Consider the following 19,877-nt stretch of genomic DNA (forward strand, 5'->3'; position numbering starts at 1 on the left):
TTCTGGTTTTTGTTGTTGAGAAAATTTATTTATTTCAAAGTAATTTGTGAAGTCAACGCAACTCTTGTTAAAAGTTAGCTAGTTATGTTTCTTTTTATAATCAATATTTGTTACTTGCCGACTCATTACGTATGGTTCGTACAACGAACTCGATAAATTGGCAGTCTGGCAGTCGCGTTTACACGATGCATTTCGTTCAGTCCACAACTTCTGGAGAGTTAAACACAAAAAGATTATTATGCACTCACGCCACTACCTGAAAGCATTATTTCTCACAGTGTAGGAAGGAAGCAGAATGCTGCATTCTGTTTCATATGGCATTTTTAAACAAACATTCTTCGTCAAAAGTCCAATAAGAACTAATATTAATTCAATGAAATTCTAATCTGGCCGATCCGGTCTAGCAAAGCGATGAAAGCAACCTGATATACCAGAAAAAGATAATGGCAACAAGACAATTACTCTGAAAACTTTTACTTTCTTTCTCTATTTGACAATGTTGTTGCCCTCTAGATCAATACTCACCCTTTCACATGACTAGAGGTGGATCGGCAATTCAACCACGCAACCAACATCACTCTCTCTCTCTTTTAAAAAAAATTGAAGGGTGGGCATCATTACTTTGTAAACAACGATCTAATTTCGCTTTGCGCACTCACACTATGTGACAGGGGTAGCATCATATTCTTCATATCACAGAAAACTTACTGTCGAGCTCTTTAATTACTACTCACTCAGCAGCGCTCTATCGCGTTGCTCTTCTATTACATCGTTCGTTAACTCAAAATAAAATACTTAAAATTACCTATGTACAGCATTCACACATTTGCGCCTCTTCTAGAAATCTATAAACGCATTCACTCTAGTCGAGGGTTTTTTTCTTGTGAAAATTCCCCTGGAAATGTTTGAAGGAGAGCGGGAGTAGCTAACGCACAGAGCCATTTCCATGAGATTTTTCGTAACTGCAATGGCAAATCATTAAATTTAATGTCAGCTGAGCCAACGTGTGAGCCTGTTTGAGCTCCTTCCGTACATTCTTGGCACCTTTGCTTGCAGTTTCTGTATTTTCATCATAATTCTGAAATGGCACACGTCATTCATTTTAGCACCGAAATATTAGATTTTACATAAAGTAAGTTGGCTTTGATAAAACATTTTAGTACGTTTCGTAGACGGGGTGGTAGGTTCACACCCGTCGTCACTACTTGAAAAATAAACATCTCCAAACGCTCGGGACTATTTTCTGGCAAGTCGCGTCTGCGCTCCAGAATCGGACTCGAGACAGGCTGTTCGGCGAAAAATAGCCCTCGGAGCTGAACCGGCCCGTGCCGATGGAGTTCCTCTCGCCTCGGGCTTGGCGAGCCACGGACTGCTGCGTCCACTGCGTGCACTGCGTCGCTCGCAGGCGAGGTCGCAGGGCCCGAGGCGAGGTCGCATGGTAGAGTTCGCACTCATTTGCAGTCTTCGATGTCGGCTATGCCTCAGAATCGGGGGTCGTAGGGTGTCGAGTTGAAGCCCACGTAGCGATTGTTCTTCCGCACCTGGAAACCGGAGCCAGGCGACGAGTTGTAGTAGATGACCCTCCTGATGCCGAAGGGGTCGACGTAGCCGAAGCTGCCGGCCCGCCTGTCCCCGGGGAGGTTCTCCTCTTCCTGGTACTGCCTGGGCAGGTAGTAGCGGAAGCCGTTGTGGGTGACGGCGATGCCGTCGTACTCGGGGATCACCGAGTTGGAGTTGGCGTCGTACGTGCCGGGCAGCTCGCTGATGTAGCCGCGGCGCGGCGGCGCGGCGTGGTCGTACAGGTTGCTGCTGCTGTAGCCTTGGCTGTGGCCGCGGTGGAAGGGGTGCGGCCTGGCGCTGCTGTAGGGGCGCAGCGGCGCGGACGGCGACGAGTACGACGAGGCCTCCTCGCCGCGGATCGGCGACGGCGTGGCGTCGGGGATGGCCGGGGAGGCCGACGACGAGTAGCTCGGCGACGGCGTGGAGGACACCACCACGAAGGGCTTGGGCGTCGACGATCCGTAGGGCCGCGAGCTAGAGCTGACCACGGCGGGCGTGGAGGACGGGTAGTAGGGGCGGGGCGTGGAGCTGACGACGGTGGGGGAGGAGGACGGGTAGTAGGGGCGGGGGGTTGAGCTGATGACCACACTGGGGGTGGAGGACGGGTAGTAGGGCGGGGGGTTGAGCTGACCACGGCGGGGGTGGACGTCGAGTAGTAGGGGCGTGGGGTGGAGCTGACCGGGGGCAGGTAGGACGCAACGGGAGGCAGGTAGGCGGCCGGGGTGGACACCCTCACGCCGTAGGGCGATGGCGGCGTCACATACACCGTCTCCGGGACGCCGGAGGCGGGCGACACCACTGGCGGGTACACGACGTCGTAGGGGCTGGGCGTCGGGTTGGGGATGATGGCGTTGGCCACGCCGACGCCGCCCTGGCTCGGGGCGAACTTGGCCGTGGCCACGGCGCGGCCGATGGGCTCGTCGCCCACCCACAGCTTCTTGGTGCGGACGATGCGGTAGCCGTTGTTGTCCGCCACGTAGTCGCGGAGCCGCAAGTAGCCGTCCGCGTCCACCCAGCCGTACGAGCCGACCACGGTGCCGTCCTGGGGGCAGCGAGAGAGAAGCACAATAAGTTGCCTGCATCGCCGGCGCACGCGCGCCGCGCACACTGCCACTGGGAGGGCCTAGTAGGCCTGGCCTACCTCGAGCCGCTTCTCTTTGCGGTACTGGCCGCTGTCGGTCTGGTAGCGGAAGTAGCGCTCCGGGCCCTCGTCGGTCTGGATGTGGTACTGCGAGGTCTGCGCCAGGTTGTACCCGCCCAGAGTGCCGCCGAACCGTGCGCGCGCCACCGCGCACAAGGAAGCCTGCAGCAGAGAGAAGGAGAACATGAAAGCGTTGTTGGCCGACACGCGTTCACATTCGTACACACCGGCCCGGCCGGGCTTTGGCTTTGCACCCGCTTAGCGTGCGGCGGGGTCGCCGCGTATCCTCAGCACGCTTTGCAGACGTTTGCCCGTCAGGCCGTCTGTCCGTCTGCCTGCGCTAACCTGCCGCAGGTGCGCCGTGGCGCTAGGCCACCCAACACACTCCGCGTTCCCGACCCGCGGCAAGTAGTCCGGGCGAGTGGCCGGCAGACTCCTGGATGTAATCGTCGTTAGGGCATGGCCTGCCTGGCAAAGCATAAGGCGCCGGAACGAGCCAACTGCCACCATTTCACCGCCTTGCTGCTTGAAGAGCGACTCATTGAAAAGGTGCATTTCTTTCATTTTATGCGGACGCTGAAATTGCCTCCGATCGAGAGACACTCACTGAAGGAGCCCGGCCTCTCTTGGCCTTTACCCGGCGCGCCTAGTCTAGTGGGACTGTTTGGCTCGACTCACATCCTGCCGCGCCCCGCCGTGCAGTGCAGGCCGAGCATGCCGTGCCCGACGTCGCCGGCAAGTCGTGGGCGCTACACTGGCAAGGCTCCGAGCGCGGCCCGCCACGGCCCGCCACGGCCCGCCACGGATTACACAGCAGCAGCGGGCCGCACAGCGTGCAGCAGCGCGGGCCTGCTCAAGTAGAGCAACAGCGCGACACACATTATTTATGGACGACGCTATCCCGCAGGCACGTCCAGGAGCGCGGCCAGCCCGGCCGCCAGCCATGAGATGCCTCGCCGATGTCGCGAGGGGGCGCGGACGCGGCGCCTGCGGGGTAGGCCAGCCAGCGGAGGTAAGGCAGGGCGTGCGCCAGGGCTGCCCTGCCTTCCTTGTCTGGTACTTCGCTGCCCGGCTCGGGGCACTTGGGTTGGGCACGCAGTCTTGCTCAAAGCGGTCCAGTACCGAGTGCCTCGGGTTGGTTAGTAGTACCCGTTTTGTACGTGAGTGGCACTCGCCCACGTATTGCGCAACTTCCAGCGAGGGAAGGGGGGGGGGGACCGCGTGCTCCACAAGGAGAAGCGAGAGTGACAATGCGGACGGGATCAAAATGTGATCCGTCCCGAACGAGCGCCGCGTTGCTCCACGCGTCGAACCCGCGCGCCGCCGGAGTCCATTGCGGAAAGTGTGTGCGCATTCCCGTGCGGACGCGCTATGAGAAATTGGACGGTGCAACGGGACGATTGCAGGCGGGCCGCTGCAGCCTGCAGCCCCCCGCGGGGCCCGGGCCACTTTCCCTGTCACCACTGTGACTGTGCGTGCCCCGCGGCGTGCCCCGTGCCCCGGGGTCCTGGGAGGACGCGGCGGGACGCGGTGCGGTAACCGCCAGTGTCGCCACTGACAACATTCACGTCGTGATGCGCGCCACGCGATTTGTTCCAGCCGGGGGACTGCTCTCGCTCTCGTCCTCCAAGGGCGTCCAAGTCGGCCGATCGGGACTATCAATTAACCGTGCGAGTGCATGCAAGCGGGGCGGCCTCGGCTCGGCGAAGCTGCCGTCGACGCGCTGCCCGCCTGCCCCAATTGCGCGCGGCATGTCATGTTGGAGCCAGCGTCGTTAGCCACTGCATGGCGCTAGCCAGTGGCGCTAGTCGGTACCCTGTCGGTACCGGTGCGCGTGGCGCACGTTGTGTCATTGTCGCCGGGCCCGTTCGTCTCGTTACCGCGTTCTGAACGGCATGACACCGCGGCTGTGCGCGCCACGGGCGACCGCGGCGGCCGCCAGGGCCCGAGGGCCGAGGGCCCAAGGGACGGGCTGCTCTAACTGAAAGCCAGGCCGTCGTTGGGGTGAGCGGCGAGCGGCGAGCTCGGCGGGGCGGGCGAGCGAGAGGTCGTCAACTCACATCGCGCGTGTACGAAGTAATACAGTAATATATGGTAATATACGTCCTATATTACCGTTTTGAGGCCGATTTTTCATGCTACCTATGCTCTAAGTAGTCTATTTGGTAATATTTATGGACTTTTAGCGGTAATATAAGAGTAATATACAAGTAATATACAGCCTGAGTTGACTGAGTTACTGAAGTTGACGACCCCTCGCGGGCGAGGCTGTCGGGACGCGTTATTGGGACCGGCTGTCGATGCGTCGCTTCGTCGCTGCTCTCGCGCGGCCGAACGAGAGGTTCATTGAGCCCGACCGGGCCGCCCCGCCCACCTCGCGGGCCCACGCGGGCCTTGCCAGCCCGGCCGGCCAGGCAGGCCGGCGCGTCACCGTCATGGTCAAGGTTGGCGCGGCGCGTGGCCACGCCGGGCCGGGGTGGCCGTGGTGGGTGCCGCCCGGGCGGTCCCGGCGGTCCGCACGCCCGCGCCTCCTCGCCGACCCGACGATCCGATCCGCGGCAATCGGAAGCGGCGGGTTCGGTCCGGTCTCAGCAGGAAAGCCGGAAGCGGGCAGGCGGGGCAGGCGCCTCGCAGAAGACAACTGGCAATGAGTGAAAGCAGGCACGGCACGCAGGGATGCGTTGGGGAATGCCGCCGCTCGCGCACTCACGGCTGCATGGCTGCATGGCCGCGCGCAGCGCGGTGCAGCGGCACGCCGCGTGGTGGCGCGTGCCGGCGAGGACGGCGACAGTTCGCGCGGCAAGTCGTACCGTATGCCTTCGTTGCACTGAAAAACCACGAGTAAATCTGCTTTTTTGAGCATCGTAAATCTACTTTTTTGAGTATCTACGCGACGCGACCTCAGAATGGTTTTTCTCATACCGAAGACGCGGCTAGGCTAGCCAGGCTAGCCAGGACGGCGCGCCTCCCTCCACACGCAAAAAAATGTAAATCAGACCCGTGCTAATTTTTTTAACAGATCGTTTTTAGCACGGGCGCTAAAAAACTAGCACAGCTACAAGCGACCTCAGGTGCGCGCGGCCAGATGGTTAGCTGGTTACCTGCCAAGCAACCACTCTCGCAAAACACAAATTTGTGGCGGATTTAGCCAATTTTGTTTGTTAATACTGCTAGTCGTGGGCTGCTAACTATTGTTTGCAAGCCTTCAAAAATTTCTAGTAAACAAGCTAAATGTGATCTGACGAGACCAGTTGATGTCATCGTCGTCCAGTCACCGTCGCGGTGGAGGAGGTCGCCGCGAGAGTGCGCTGCGCGCGTCGCGCCGCCGCTCGCGCGCGGGGACAGTGTAGCATGCGTTTTCACTTAGTCTGGGCGCCATCGTTTCTACAATTGTCTGTCAGGTGGCGGATCGCTTCCCCTGCTGGAGTGACACTTGACTCCAGCGGGCAATTCTGAGTGATTCGTGAGCGCGTCAAGGGTCACTGACGACTCCGTCTTACTTAAGATGTGTCCGTGACCGTTAGACCACATGGAGTAGACATTATTCGTAATGATGGTTTCATCTTTTCATCTCGGAATAACTAGGGAGCAAACAACTTGAGTAGTTCATCAGCAAGATTTGATTGGTTTACAGCTAAGGATTCCTTACAGTTCCAGCTAGGCCGTTAGATCCGTTGCTAGAATCGCCCAGCTAACACTTTTTAGCCACACAGTTAAAAAATTAGCTGCGCCTATAGAGCTAATCTCATTGGTGCGGGTGCTAATTTTTTAGCTCTGATGAAAATTATTTTTTTGCGTGCAGGCCACCGCGGCGCGGTCACGAGGGCTTCTCAAAAAGGCGCTCTGGTCGCCTTCGGCGGTTGATGACGAACGGACTGAGTCAGTCATAAGGTCATCAGTTTGAAGAATCGCCCGTGTCAGGTTATGTCACCGAGGGGCGGTCCTTGGGGCGGCCGGGCCCCCGGCGAGCCAACAGGCTGTGCCCGCCCCATCAGCCCCATGACGGATGCTCCACATAGACGCTACAGCGCTCCAATGCGGCCGATGATCGATTTCGATATCGATTTGATTGATCCGTGGATGGCTCGGGCAAGCCGGTCGCAATCAGTAAGTACGGCGTGCGGACAAAAGCGTGCTTCTGTGTATGTGTGTGTGTGAGTCAGGTTCCGTCGTAAACGTACGTGCGAATTCATGTGTTTTTGTTTGTTTGTTTGTTTGTTTGTTTGTTTGTTTGTTTGTTTGTTTGTTTGTTTGTTTGTTTGTTTGTTTGTTTGTTTGTTTGTTTGTTTGTTTGTTTGTTTGTTTGTTTGTTTGTTTGTTTGTGTACATGTCAATGCACGGGCGTATGTGTCCGAAAACTAAGGGAGACTGCTTAAGTCGATTCCGTTTTGACCTGCCTGCCCAGCCGCTGAGTTGGTGGCCGAGGCTCGACCGGCGTGATGGGCGATACAGGTCGTGCGCCGCGGAGTGCCCGGCGCTGCCGCACCACTACGAATGCAGCGAACGTCGCCCCGGTGAAAAGGCTCGGCCGTTTGAAAAGCAAAACGAACAGGCCCCAACAAATAAAGCCATGTCGGAGCCGCCCGCCCTCCGCCGCGCCGCCGTCCGCGACGTCATGTGGGAAGCCTGCCCCGAGCCTCCCCGCCTCCTCGCCCCACGCCCCCACGCGGCGCGGCGGCAGCTGCGTCCGCCAACACGGCCTGCCGCCGCCACCGCGCTAAAATTCCAAACGTAAGCCGTGTGGTCTAATTATTGTGGCGGCGGCGTGACGCGGCGCCAACAAGAGCAAGAAGGGCGCGAGCAATCAATGCCTCCCTACCGAGCCAACATCGCTCTGCCTCTCTCGCTCTCATGGGGCCTTCCGTCTCGGTGCGAGAGAGACAGGGCGACGAAGCGCTGTTCGGAAGCAGGCCGCTGTCCGGCCCGCGGCCGCTCAGGCGCGACCTGATCCTGATTGCAATCAGCCGGCCTGTTAGTTTTACTCGGGCCGAGTCATCATAAATATGCGCGCAAAGGTTACGCGCCTTTCTTCCGGACGGCCCGGCGCGGCAGGGCGCGGCAGGGCGCGGCAGGGCGCGGCAGGGCGCGGCAGGGCGCGGCAGGGCGCGGCAGGGCGTGGCCGGGCGCGGCAGGGCGCGGCAGGGCGCGGCAGGGCGCGGCGGGCGCGGCGGGGCGCGGCAGGGCGCGGCAGGGCGCGGCAGGGCGCGGCAGGGCGCGGCAGGGCTGGCGGGGCGCGGCAGGGCGCGGCAGGGCGTGGCGGGGCGCGGCAGGGCGCGGCAGGGCGCGGCAGGGCGCGGCAGGGCGCGGCAGGGCGTGGCGGGGCGCGGCAGGGCGCGGCAGGGCGTGGCGGGGCGCGGCAGGGCGCGGCAGGGCGCGGCGGGGCGCGGCAGGGCGCGGCAGGGCGCGGCAGGGCGTGGCGGGGCGCGGCAGGGCGCGGCAGGGCGTGGCGGGGCGCGGCAGGGCGCGGCAGGGCGCGGCGGGGCGCGGCAGGGCGCGGCAGGGCGCGGCAGGGCGCGGCGGGGCGCGGCAGGGCGCGGCAGGGCGCGGCAGGGCGTGGCGGGGCGCGGCAGGGCGCGGCAGGGCGTGGCGGGGCGCGGCAGGGCGCGGCAGGGCGCGGCGGGGCGCGGCAGGGCGCGGCAGGGCGCGGCAGGGCGTGGCGGGGCGCGGCAGGGCGCGGCAGGGCGTGGCGGGGCGCGGCAGGGCGCGGCAGGGCGCGGCGGGGCGCGGCAGGGCGCGGCAGGGCGCGGCAGGGCGCGGCGGGGCGCGGCAGGGCGCGGCAGGGCGCGGCAGGGCGTGGCGGGGCGCGGCAGGGCGCGGCAGGGCGTGGCGGGGCGCGGCAGGGCGCGGCAGGGCGCGGCGGGGCGCGGCAGGGCGCGGCAGGGCGCGGCAGGGCGCGGCAGGGCGTGGCGGGGCGCGGCAGGGCGCGGCAGGGCGTGGCGGGGCGTGGCAGGGCGCGGCAGGGCGCGGCAGGGCGTGGCGGGGCGTGGCAGGGCGCGGCAGGGCGCGGCAGGGCGTGGCGGGGCGCGGCAGGGCGCGGCAGGGCGCGGCAGGGCGTGGCGGGGCGTGGCAGGGCGCGGCAGGGCGCGGCAGGGCGTGGCGGGGCGTGGCAGGGCGCGGCAGGGCGCGGCAGGGCGTGGCGGGGCGCGGCAGGGCGCGGCAGGGCGTGGCGGGGCGTGGCAGGGCGCGGCAGGGCGCGGCAGGGCGCGGCAGCGCTGCGTGGCGAGCCTCCACTCGTCTTGCGGAGACGACGCTGGGAAAGGGACCATCGCGTTCACACACACTCGCTCAGCGCGAGGCGAAAAAGCGCAGCGCCCGAAACGTTGACGCCGCTGACCTCCTCGGCGTCCTCCGTGGTGACGTCGCCGCGGCACGCGCTGCCCCCGGCGCTGCCGGCCACGTTCCATACAACACGCGGCGCGCGCACCGTGTGGTTTTCCCGTCACGTTTGTTCCTCCGCTTTGTTCGGACATTTTTCTCAGAGGCGCCCTTACAGTGGCGTGTGGCGTAACCCAAGGACGCGTCGAGTGACCCCTGACACGCCGCGGGGATGCCCCCCGTGGTGGCGCGGTGGGGCGGGGCGGACCGCAGGGCTGACAACCTCCTGGCGCGACAGGCGAGCCAGGGGGCGTGTCGGCGTGGCCGTCGGCGTGGCCGACAGCGTTACCCGCCTCGTCTTGTTGCCAGCTGACAAAGGCACGGCGTGGCCGGCTGGTTATGAAATGCTGAGGGGTGGCCGTGCCAGTGGCGTGCCAGTGCCTCGCCGCCCCGGCATGCCTTGGCACTGCTGTGCTCGTATTGCCCTTTGCGGATCGCCTTATCACGACGTATCGACTCGATTGGCAACACTGCCGCGGTTTGTTGAGCGCCAAAAAGTCGCCCCGGTGCCTGGTGCGCCTGGTGCGCCTGGTGCCGGGGGCGTTTCTGAAGCTTCCGCCTGCCGCGCACTCCCACTGGCTGAACGCCACTTACTTAATCCCCTCTTTTTTCGGGGAGGGCGGAACTCCTCGGAAGAAATTGCACGTCTCTTCCGCGCCAAACGCCCCGCCGCCATGCAAGCGCGGCGCAGGCAGGCAGGCAGGCTGGTACTTCTCGCTGTAAGTAGTTTCCCACCGAATTATGTTTTCGAGACAAAAGCAAACGCGGCTGCCCGCGGCTGCCTGCGTGCAGGCACTGCAGGTGCGTCGCCCGTTCACAAGAAGAGGGCCGTTGCGGTGGACGTCTCCACGCACCTCAGGGCCGCGATTGTTGGCCCCGCCTCATTTGCATGCTGATGACGAGGCTAAGAGCGCCGCCCGCCCGGCGCCGCAGCGCCGCCGGCCTCCGCTTCGAGGAGCACCGGCGGGAGCGGCGCACAGTGGGCCAGAAGACCGGTGGAGGCGACCAAAACTCTAGACGCGTTTTGAGCTGCAGAGTCGCTAACCAGGCCTCGAACCGATCGTGTGACCCCACCAATGGATATTCCTCGTTCGGAGAGCAATCTGGTGGGGTCACACGTTCGGTTCGAGTCCTGCTTAGCGACTCTGGAGCTCAAAACGCGTCTAGAAGTTTGGCCGCTCCACCGGTCTCCTGGCCCACTGTGCGGCGTGGCAACGCGGCTCAGAAAACTTGCGGTTTTGGCCACTGCGATCGAACGACTTGCCAAGTCCGCCCGTCTGGTCCCTTCACTCCCCGAACCCAGCTGGTCCCAGCGACCGTAGGACGCTAGTGGATGGCCTGCCGTCAATCGTGAGAAAAGAATTCAGACCCCGCAGACAAACTTTATTTTTACTTTTGCTTGCGACGCGCGGCTACCGTCCTAAGCAGCACTCTGCCTTGAAATCCATTTTCTCCAGGAAAGCAGCGAGCAGACGGAGGCTGCCAGGAGGCTGCACTCCGTGTGTGTCGAATCACAACGAGGAGCAGCCGGAAGTCGCGGAGCGTCGCCGCGGCCGCCGTGACGGAGACACGGAGGCTCGCTGCAGCGCGCAGCCTGGCGCATTATCGACTGCAGGCTGCATCGCGGCCCCGCGGCCCGCGGCCCCCGCACCAACCGCGCTGGGCTAATATGACGCAACTTGCGCGTGCCGGAGGGGAGGGGGGAGGGGGTCTGATGTCAGTGGCCGAGCAGGGCGGCGCACGGCGCGCCCTGCGCCTCGCCTTGTAACTTAGCGAGTTTCCCACGAGTTGACCCACACCCAGCGTCAGCGCGTCAGCGTCCCCAAGGCGCACAGTGGGCCAGAAGACGGGCGGAGGCGACCAATCTCTTGACGCGTTTTGAGCTCCAGAGTCGCTAAACAGGGCTCGAACCGAACGTGTGACCCCACCAATGGATTGCTCTTCGAACGAGGAATCCATTGGTGGGGTCACACGTACGGTTCGAGTCCCATTTAGCGACTTTAGAGCTCAGAACGCGTCTAGAGTTTTGGCCGCCTCCAGCCCACTGTGAGGCGGCGCCACCGCTGTGTGTTTTTACGACGCGTCGTCATGAGCGTTACCCGTGGAGTCCACGGTCGCGGTGTCGCGGTGCCGAGCAGGCCGTTCGGTTCGCCGAGTCCGCGGCGCCCACGCGTGCCAACGGTCCGGCGGGCGCGCTGCTCGCTGGCAGGATGGCCGTGACACTGGCAAGCACTGGCAAGGCGGCGGAGCGGCCAAAATGGCGCGCGGAATGCGAATCGGCGAACGGCCCGTCCGGCCGATGTTTATCAATGAGATCGCCGGGACCGTCTCGAGGTACGTGGGTGCGGCCGCGAGGCGTGGGCACGACGCATAGGGAAAGGTCGGAGTCCTGCAGGACTCGGGCGAGTGCGTTTGAGTGCGCGCGCGCCGCGTTGGCGGTGGAGCGCGTGCGTTTTGTTGTCCGACCCTGCCTGTGCATATGCGCGAGGTGTCCTTCCACGTCCTTTTGTAACGACCAAGTTCCTTGTTGTCCCGGCGGGCGTGCCGGGCGTGCCGGCAGTAGCAGTGCGCGAGGCGCCTGGGTGCCGCGGCGCCTTGGCCTGCCTTGGCCTGCCTTGGCGTGCCTTGGCCAGGGCGGCGTGGGCCGCCGCGCGCCGCCGTGTCCACTCCAAGGCCCTCGTCGCCTTGCTCGTCGTATGTGGCGCTGCTTGACGGGAACCTGCGGGGACCAGCCACCCGACACCGCCTGAGGTCTCCGCGTCCCCGCCGCCACACCTGCTACCCGAAAAAAGCGGCCAGCCAGCGTCGATTGGGTCATCGCCAGCCGGGCGAGAACTCGATTACACACGGCGGCTCACCTGTGAACCGAGAGCCTACGACCCGGCACCGCGTGCACCGCGTGCACCGCGCCACCCAGGGACAGGGGGGCGAGGCTGGGCGAGGCTGGGGCGAGTCATGCGCGGTACAGTCCCAGCCGCACGCTCTCCGCACGCACTCCGCACCGGCCGGCCGCGGCCCCGCCCTGGCTCGCGCCCCCGACCGCACCGCTTATCGCCGTGCCGTGGCGAGCCGCGAGGGGAAAGGAGGAAACCGTGCGCGGGTGGGGCCGGGCGGGGCCGGGCCCTGCGCCCCGCTTTGCCCTGCCGGGCCCTGCCGGGCCCCGCCCCGCCGGGCCGGCGGCCACGCAAACACGTCCCGAATCATTCCGCGGTTTCGATTCAACTCGTGACGCGACCTGTCCCGCGAGGGTTGCGTACGGCCCGGTGCGGCCAAAAGCTGTGGCAGAAGGGCGGGACGGAGGGCGTGGCCGAGAATGCGAGCGAAACCTCAGCCACAGAGCGTTGCACCACCGCCACCGCGGTCCAAGCGGTCCGAGCCGCGGCCCGGTGCGAAAGACAGCATCACTGCCCCGCACTGCCAGGTCTACACACCGGCCTGCAGTCACTCTGCATCCTGCCACAAAACGGCGTGACGCTGGGCTGCGGCACTGCGGCGCTGCCGCCCCGGACGCCCGGACGGAAGAAGGAAGAACACACGACAGCACTGCATGTTTGATTGCCGCCGTCCGGTGCCGGAAACGAAGCATTTACCGGCCCCAGGAAAGCGCCACACTCCAGGCTGCACGCTGTGCGGATCAGCTGTGCCACACTCGGCCACACTCGAAAGCCGCGCAAGACTTGGCCCCAGCCGCCCTTCCCAGTGGCCCTGGCAGCTCTGGCAGTCAGTAACTGTGACTCGGTACCGCGACTATGTGCGGGCATCACCACGACAATCCAAGGGCGGCTAAAAGTCACACATTGCCCTAGCAGGTAGACCACTTTAGTGACATCGCCCCCTCGACCCGTTTCTGGATCCGCGCCCGGTCATGCTCCTAAAAGATGTTTCACCTGACCCCACTCCGCAGCTCGACGGTCGCCTATTAGCTCCACGGCCGTCTTCTATTCGGTGTTTTAGAGTTTTGCCTTTGGGAGCACGGGCTGAATGGTTCCGAACTGTATTGATCACTTAACATTCGCTACTGGTTGCTGAGGTCGATATGTGAATGCGAATTGAAAGCCTTTTGATATTTGCTGACCTTAATCTTTCATCAGGGTGCCCGCCCACGCAAACCGTCATGGGTCATCATAACCAGGGGCCTTGCCGTCACACCAGTTCGGGCTGGCGGTCAAGATAAGAAGCTTCAAAGGTCTTGCAGTGTCCCTGCGACAGTCCCGCGGCACACTCCACGATGGCCATCCACCGTGAGCTGACGTCTCTGGCCCTACTCGCCGCGGCCCTGCTGCAGACCGCAGGGGCACTGGGCACATGGAGCACCCTGGCGAACAAGGCCGAGGACGACGAGGCGCGGCACGTCTTGGGCCTGCTGGAGCCCGCCCTCATCCGCGCGGGGCCGTTCCCGCCCCAACTGGTGGTCATGGGCGAACCGCGCTGGCTGGGCGCGCTGCTGCCACTTCAGGGGACGGCGTCAGTGTTGCTGCTGCCCGGGCCCACCGGGCCGTGGCCGAGTCCAACGACACAAGTGCTCCTTTCGCTGCCCAGCACGGTCCTCCTGGTCGCCGAGGACAGAGCGGCCGACCTGATCGCCGTGCTGGCGAAGATGGACAGCCTCGCTGAAAGCCGGACACTACTTTGGACGAGGCACGAGACCGCCTGGAGCCAGAGAGACCTCGACGAAATCGCAGCGGCGACCAAATGGTTGTTTTACATGCGAATCAGGCTCGTTGTCGGACACTCCGGGAACGGTTGGACCCTGCAATACCTTTCTGACTCGCCTCTCGCGTGGACGTGGATCCCGGCAGCAGGACCGCTTTCCCCACCCTGCTTTTTCAGAGGCAATGCGACCACAGGCAGCATCTTCTGGTATGTTGAAAAGACAAGCTTCGACTTCCGCCAAAATGCGTCAAAAGCGTTCATGGAGACGTTGATACAGAAACAAGGAAATATCCGACTCGTGCAAGATGAGCACATCCCTTGGAAAGACATGCTGCTTTCATGCCGTTACGACGTGATCGGAATGGAAAGGACACTTTCGATCATGAGCGGGACTTTGTACGATCCACTAACGAGAGGCATGGTGAAAGCGGCGGCTCTGGTGCCCGCCGGGATGGGGAAGGGCGACTGCCTGGCAGACGGCCTCACCACCGAATTCACCTCGCCGCTCTGGATCGCCACGGCGCTGTCCTTGGCCGCAGTGGCCATGGGCATGCAGCTCCTTGGAGGACGCTCGGCGACCTCCCTCGACGCGCTGGCCCCTCTTGTAGGCCAGTCTGCTCAGTCTGGGTCGCAAGTCGAAAGGATCGCATTCCGCACGTTGCTGGGCAGCTGGCTCCTCATGTGCGTCGTGTTGTCGTCGGCCTACTCCGGAAAACTGCTCTCACAGCTGTTCGTCAAATGTGCTTCTCGCAATATCCAAACTGTGGAGGAACTAGCGGAACTAAATATAACCGTGTATGTTGAGAGAAGAATACAATGGGAAGTTGAATCCCTCGGCGCGCTTTCGGAGAGGTTGAGGAGGACTGACGGTTCCATGGCTGATGTCTTGAACGCGGTGGCGAACCGCAGCGCCGCTGTCCTGCTGGCGTCGACTGATGTTCCGATTCCTAGCCACCAGCTCGCTGGCATACACCAGCTCGATTTGCGGCGAGAATGCATTGCAAGCATGTTCATGGTAAAACAGGGCTCGCCTTTTGGGGAAGCCTTAAGGAAGAACCTAGGTCGATTGAGAGCTGCCGGGATCACCCCGATGCTTGCCAACCGCTTCAAGAACGTGTTGGACCTTCGCCAGTACACCGACGCTCGACGCAAGGCGCAGCACGCGTACCCTCGTGCCGTGCCGCTTGACTTGGCCAAGTTTCGGGGCTTCTTCGTGCTCCTGGTCGCCGGCCTCCTAGTGGCGACAGCTGCCTTCGCCGGGGAGCTCCTGGTGTTTCGGCTCTCCGCGTGAATCTGTGGAGGCAGCTCGAGGGGCCTTGCCCGGGCCTTGCTCGTCCTTCCGCCGCCTCAAACGCTTCGGTTGTGCGCGCATATCAACTGTCGCGCCATTTAGAGGAACTGGTTGCCCCACAGCACACAACAAAAGAAAATGAAAAAAATCTGATGTAAAGGGTTGTACATGTTTTTTTAAGGAATAAATCCGTAATACATCGACATTATCAGTGTGAAATAGAGTATCCGGTAAGCATATGGCCCGCAGGGATCTTACACATCTCTTTTCGAAACAGGAAAACTTAAACCTGGAACTAGTATTCAAGTAGCTGACGCCTTATTGTGTCTTGTACTTTTCCATGTGTGCTTTGAGGTGTCTGCTAAAAATATCCTGCTTACCCTCGCCCTCTCTTCTAGCACCAACAGTACGCGTGAGTTGCGCCGCCAGCAGATCGCCTGTGCAACCTACACGGTAAAAACGGAACCTGGTTTTCCCAGGAAGCCTATGGTAGAGACATAGGCGATTTCCAGGGAGCTCCTGGGAAAACCAGGTTCCGTTTTTACCGTGTACCAGAGTGCCCGAGTCGGCGGCATTCGCGTCAATGCGATGATAGAATGCTCCGTCGGGCTTGAATAGCGGGAAGGTGGGCCGGGTGGGCCGGGTGGGCCGGCACCGGGGGAAGCGGCGCTGCCCACCATATCACAGTGTCACCGACGGCGGATGCGCCAACGACCCACTGTAAGTAGTGCTATGTAGGGCGAGTCGCTCCCAGTCACCCGGTGACTCTCGGTTTGCCTCGCGGTTTTGGCGCGTTTCATTTTTCTGGGGGAGGGCGAGGTGAAGGGGGAGGGCGAGGTGAAGGGGGAGGGGGGTGCGCAGTGTGTCACGGACCGTCGTATAAAAGCTCGCGTTTGGAGGCTCGGAGGCCGAGCGTCTTTTACGGCGCGGCGGGCGTGGCCGAGCGTGGCCGAGCGTGGCCAGGATGTCAAGAACGTTATCGAGACCCTCCACGCGCCGAAGCCTTTGTTGGGGGTCGAGAGGAGGATGAGCGTAAATTCCGGAGTAGCAGAGGCGACGCGTCCGGACTCCGATAAGGCGGTGCTCCGGAAAAGGGCGTCGGCATTTCACTTCGCCGTCGCAGCGTCGGCTTCGCCGTGGACCTGGAGGTCCCTTTAAGTAAGGAGCCAACAACTCTCGGCACCATGCAGCCTCCTTCGGTGGGCAGCGAATCGAACAGAATGGTGGCGCATGGGGGTCCCTGTTCAAATAGAGAATGTATGCTGTGCCATCATGTTATTCATTCGAGTGTTATCTGAGAGCCACAGAGCTCGAAACGAAACGGCCCAGAGTTGGTTCAATGGTCCTTGTGGCCCCGGTGCGCCGGCCCACACCGCAGCGGGGCGCGGGGCAGCGCAGCCGGCCGAGGCGAGGCGAGGCGAGAGGCCACCGGGGCCACCATTACCACTTGACCCCGAGTGAAAGTGTGAGGCAACAATAGCCGATGCAGCTGCGGGGCGGGGCGGGGCGCGGTGGGCCGCCCAATGGAACATAGTCAAGCCCTTAATTTGACACTTGAACCAAAGACACAAAAGAAACAGTGATTAATTTCTAAAGGAACAAAATAAACCGGCTCCAAGAGCGCAATAGAAGCACCGCATTGGTAACATTCCACTGTAGAATGCTGGGGCAAAATACGCAAGCAAAGCATTTCGTTTTGTTTAACACATAAAAGGTCCAGAGAAGCTTTGGCTGCCTTCGGCTACTGGCCGACAAGCAAAGTGACAGGAGTTTTAACGGTGACAGCCGATGGTTTGTTTGTCAGCACTCGGCGCCCCGCTCGGTCTGCGATACGGTCTGCGATCTGCGTTCGCAAGAGGTCTCAGGGTCAGACACCTCGGTGAGCAGCGTGTTTGGGGCGGTCCAGGCGGCTGGCCAGGCCGGGCGGCCGCGGCCAGGTGCGCGGCACACTGTGCACGGCGTGGGCGGGGCGGGGCGGGGCGGGGCGGGGCGGGGCGGGGCGGGGCGGGGCGGGGCGGGGCGGGGCGGGGCGGGCCAAACGTGGATGAGCTGTCCGACCGCAGAAGCCCCTCGGCCGGCTGTCCGGTCGGCGAAGAAAGTACCCGACGCGGTTGTGTCCATTTGTTCCTAGAGGTGACCGCGCCCGGCCGCTCTCGTCCGGCCCGATCCGCGCCGTCGCTGTCCTTGGCCCGGCCTTGATCGGACCGATCGGAGCGCCGCTTGCCGGACAACGTTTCAGCGACGGTCTCCCTGAACTTGGCGGCCGTTCCCGTCGAGCGGCCGCGACCCGGCGACGCCGTGCAGCAAAGCGATTCCGCAGTGCTTCGTCGTTCTGTCTCTCTCGCACCCACACGCCGTGCGACGCGCTGCTGGAGTGCGAGAGAGACAGAGCTGTCTGGCATCGCTCCGCTGGTCCCCAATCAAGAGGAGGAAGGACCACCGCGGCACCGCGGGGGCGGCCTGGAAGACCTGGAAGGCCTGGACGGCCAGGACGCGACACGCTCCGCTTGTCGACGTGGACGCCCCGGCCTGCAGCCTGCCGTCACTCCAGCGCTAATCGCACTGCGGCAGACGGAGACGGCCTGAACTCCACCACCGGCAAATCAAACGCATGCAGGTCTGGGCGGGGCATTATACTCTCGTGACCATTGACTCCCAGGAGTACACCATCCCCCTTAGGGAGAGTACACCATCCCTAGGGATAGTGTACTCCCCCACCTCGAGAGGGGGGGAGTACATTGACCCTAGGGATAGTGTACTCCCGGGGGTACACTATCCCTAGGGTCAATGTACTCCCCCCCTCTCGAGGTAGGGGAGTACACTATCCCTAGGGATGGTGTACTCTCCCTAAGGGGGGCGTACACTGTCCCTAGGGATGGTGTACTCCCCCGGGGGAGTACACCATCCCTAGGGCCAATGTACTCCCCCACTAGCAGGGGAGTACTTGGTCCCTAGGGATATTGTACTCCCCTACCAGCGTGGGAGTACATGTTCTCCCCTTCCAAGAGAAGGGTAGGGTCAAGAGTAGGTTAAGATCTGACGCGAGTTGAGTAAGATCTGTCAGCGTCAAATAGCGAGGCTGTGCCAGCGTCAAACAGCGAGGCTGTGCCAGCCTCACACAGCGAGGCTGTGCCAGCGTCAAACAGCGAGGCTGTGCCAGCGTCAAACAGCGAGGCTGTGCCAGCGTCAAACAGCGAGGCTGTGCCAGCGTCAAACAGCGAGGCTGTGAAAGCGTCAAACAGCGAGGCTGTGCCAGCCTCACACAGCGAGGCTGTGCCAGCCTCACACAGCGAGGCTGTGCCAGCCTCACACAGCGAGGCTGTGCCAGCGTCAAACAGCGAGGCTGTGCCAGCGTCAAACAGCGAGGCTGTGCTAGCGTCAAACAGCGAGGCTGTGCCAGCGTCAAACAGCGAGGCTGTGCCAGCGTCAAACAGCGAGGCTGTGCCAGCCTCACGCAGCATGGCTGTGCCAGCGTCAAACAGCGAGGCTGTGCCAGCGTCAAACAGCGAGGCTGTGCCAGCGTCAAACAGCGAGGCTGTGCCAGCCTCACACAGCGAGGCTGTGCCAGCGTCAAACAGCAAGGCTGTGCCAGCGTCAAACAGCGAGGCTGTGCCAGCGTCTAACAGAGAGGCTGTGCCAGCGTCAAAAAGCTAGGCTGTGCCAGCGTCAAACAGCGAGGCTGTGCCAGCCTCACACAGCGAGGCTGTGCCAGCGTCAAACAGCGAGGCTGTGCCAGCGTCAAACAGCGAGGCTGTGCCAGCCTAACACAGCGAGGCTGTGCCAGCGTCAAACAGCGAGGCTGTGCCAGCGTCAAACAGCGAGGCTGTGCCAGCGTCAAACAGCGAGGCTGTGCCAGCCTCACACAGCGAGGCTGTGCCAGCGTCAAACAGCGAGGCTGTGCCAGCGTCAAACAGCGAGGCTGTGCCAGCGTCAAACAGCGAGGCTGTGCCAGCGTCAAACAGCGAGGCTGTGCCAGCCTCACACAGCGAGGCTGTGCCAGCCTCAAACAGCGAGGCTGTGCCAGCGTCAAACAGCGAGGCTGTGCCAGCCTCACACAGCGAGGCTGTGCCAGCCTCACACAGCGAGGCTGTGCCAGCGTCAAACAGCGAGGCTGTGCCAGCGTCAAACAGCGAGGCTGTGCCAGCGTCAAAATGCGAGGCTGTGCCAGCGTCAAACAGCGAGGCTGTGCCAGCCTCACACAGCGAGGCTGTGCCAGCCTCACACAGCGAGGCTGTGCCAGCGTCAAACAGCGAGGCTGTGCCAGCGTCAAACAGCGAGGCTGTGCCAGCGTCAAACAGCGAGGCTGTGCCAGCGTCAAACAGCGAGGCTGTGCTAGCCTCATACGGCGTGGCTGTGCCAGCGTCAAACAGCGAGGCTGTGCCAGCGTCAAACAGCGAGGCTGTGCCAGCCTCACGCAGCGTGGCTGTGCCAGCGTAAAACAGCGAGGCTGTGCCAGCGTCAAACTGCGAGGCTGTGCCAGCGTCAAACAGCGAGGCTGTGCCAGCCTAACACAGCGAGGCTGTGCCAGCGTCAAACAGCGAGGCTGTGCCAGCGTCAAACAGCGAGGCTGTGCCAGCCACACACAGCGAGGCTGTGCCAGCGTCAAACAGCGAGGCTGTGCCAGCGTCAAACAGCGAGGCTGTGCCAGCCTCACACAGCGAGGCTGTGCCAGCGTCAAACAGCAAGGCTGTGCCAGCGTCAAACAGCGAGGCTGTGCCAGCGTCTAACAGCGAGGCTGTGCCAGCGTCAAAAAGCTAGGCTGTGCCAGCGTCAAACAGCGAGGCTGTGCCAGCCTCACACAGCGAGGCTGTACCAGCGTCAAACAGCGAGGCTGTGCCAGCGTCAAACAGCGAGGCT

At 62.6% G+C, this 19,877-nt stretch overlaps 2 protein-coding genes across 2 annotated transcripts in view; one reads left to right on the forward strand and one right to left on the reverse strand.

Moving 5' to 3' along the window:
- LOC117650268 (presenilin-1) overlaps window positions 1–19,877 on the forward strand; it is a 78,089-nt gene that overhangs the window by 25,857 nt on the left and 32,355 nt on the right. The gene's annotated exons all lie outside the window — the stretch shown is intronic.
- The window catches only part of LOC117650269 (extensin-2), a 38,350-nt gene continuing 18,473 nt past the window's right edge, over window positions 1–19,877 (reverse strand). The window contains 3 exon segments of the mRNA XM_034393556.1: window positions 1–2,176; window positions 2,179–2,602; window positions 2,702–2,863. Of these exon segments, the coding sequence (XP_034249447.1) occupies window positions 1,482–2,176; window positions 2,179–2,602; window positions 2,702–2,863 (1,281 nt within the window). The 3' untranslated portion in view covers window positions 1–1,481.

This window comes from Thrips palmi, unplaced genomic scaffold, assembly GCF_012932325.1.
Source record: "Thrips palmi isolate BJ-2018 unplaced genomic scaffold, TpBJ-2018v1 HiC_scaffold_5, whole genome shotgun sequence".
NCBI lineage: Eukaryota > Metazoa > Arthropoda > Insecta > Thysanoptera > Thripidae > Thrips > Thrips palmi.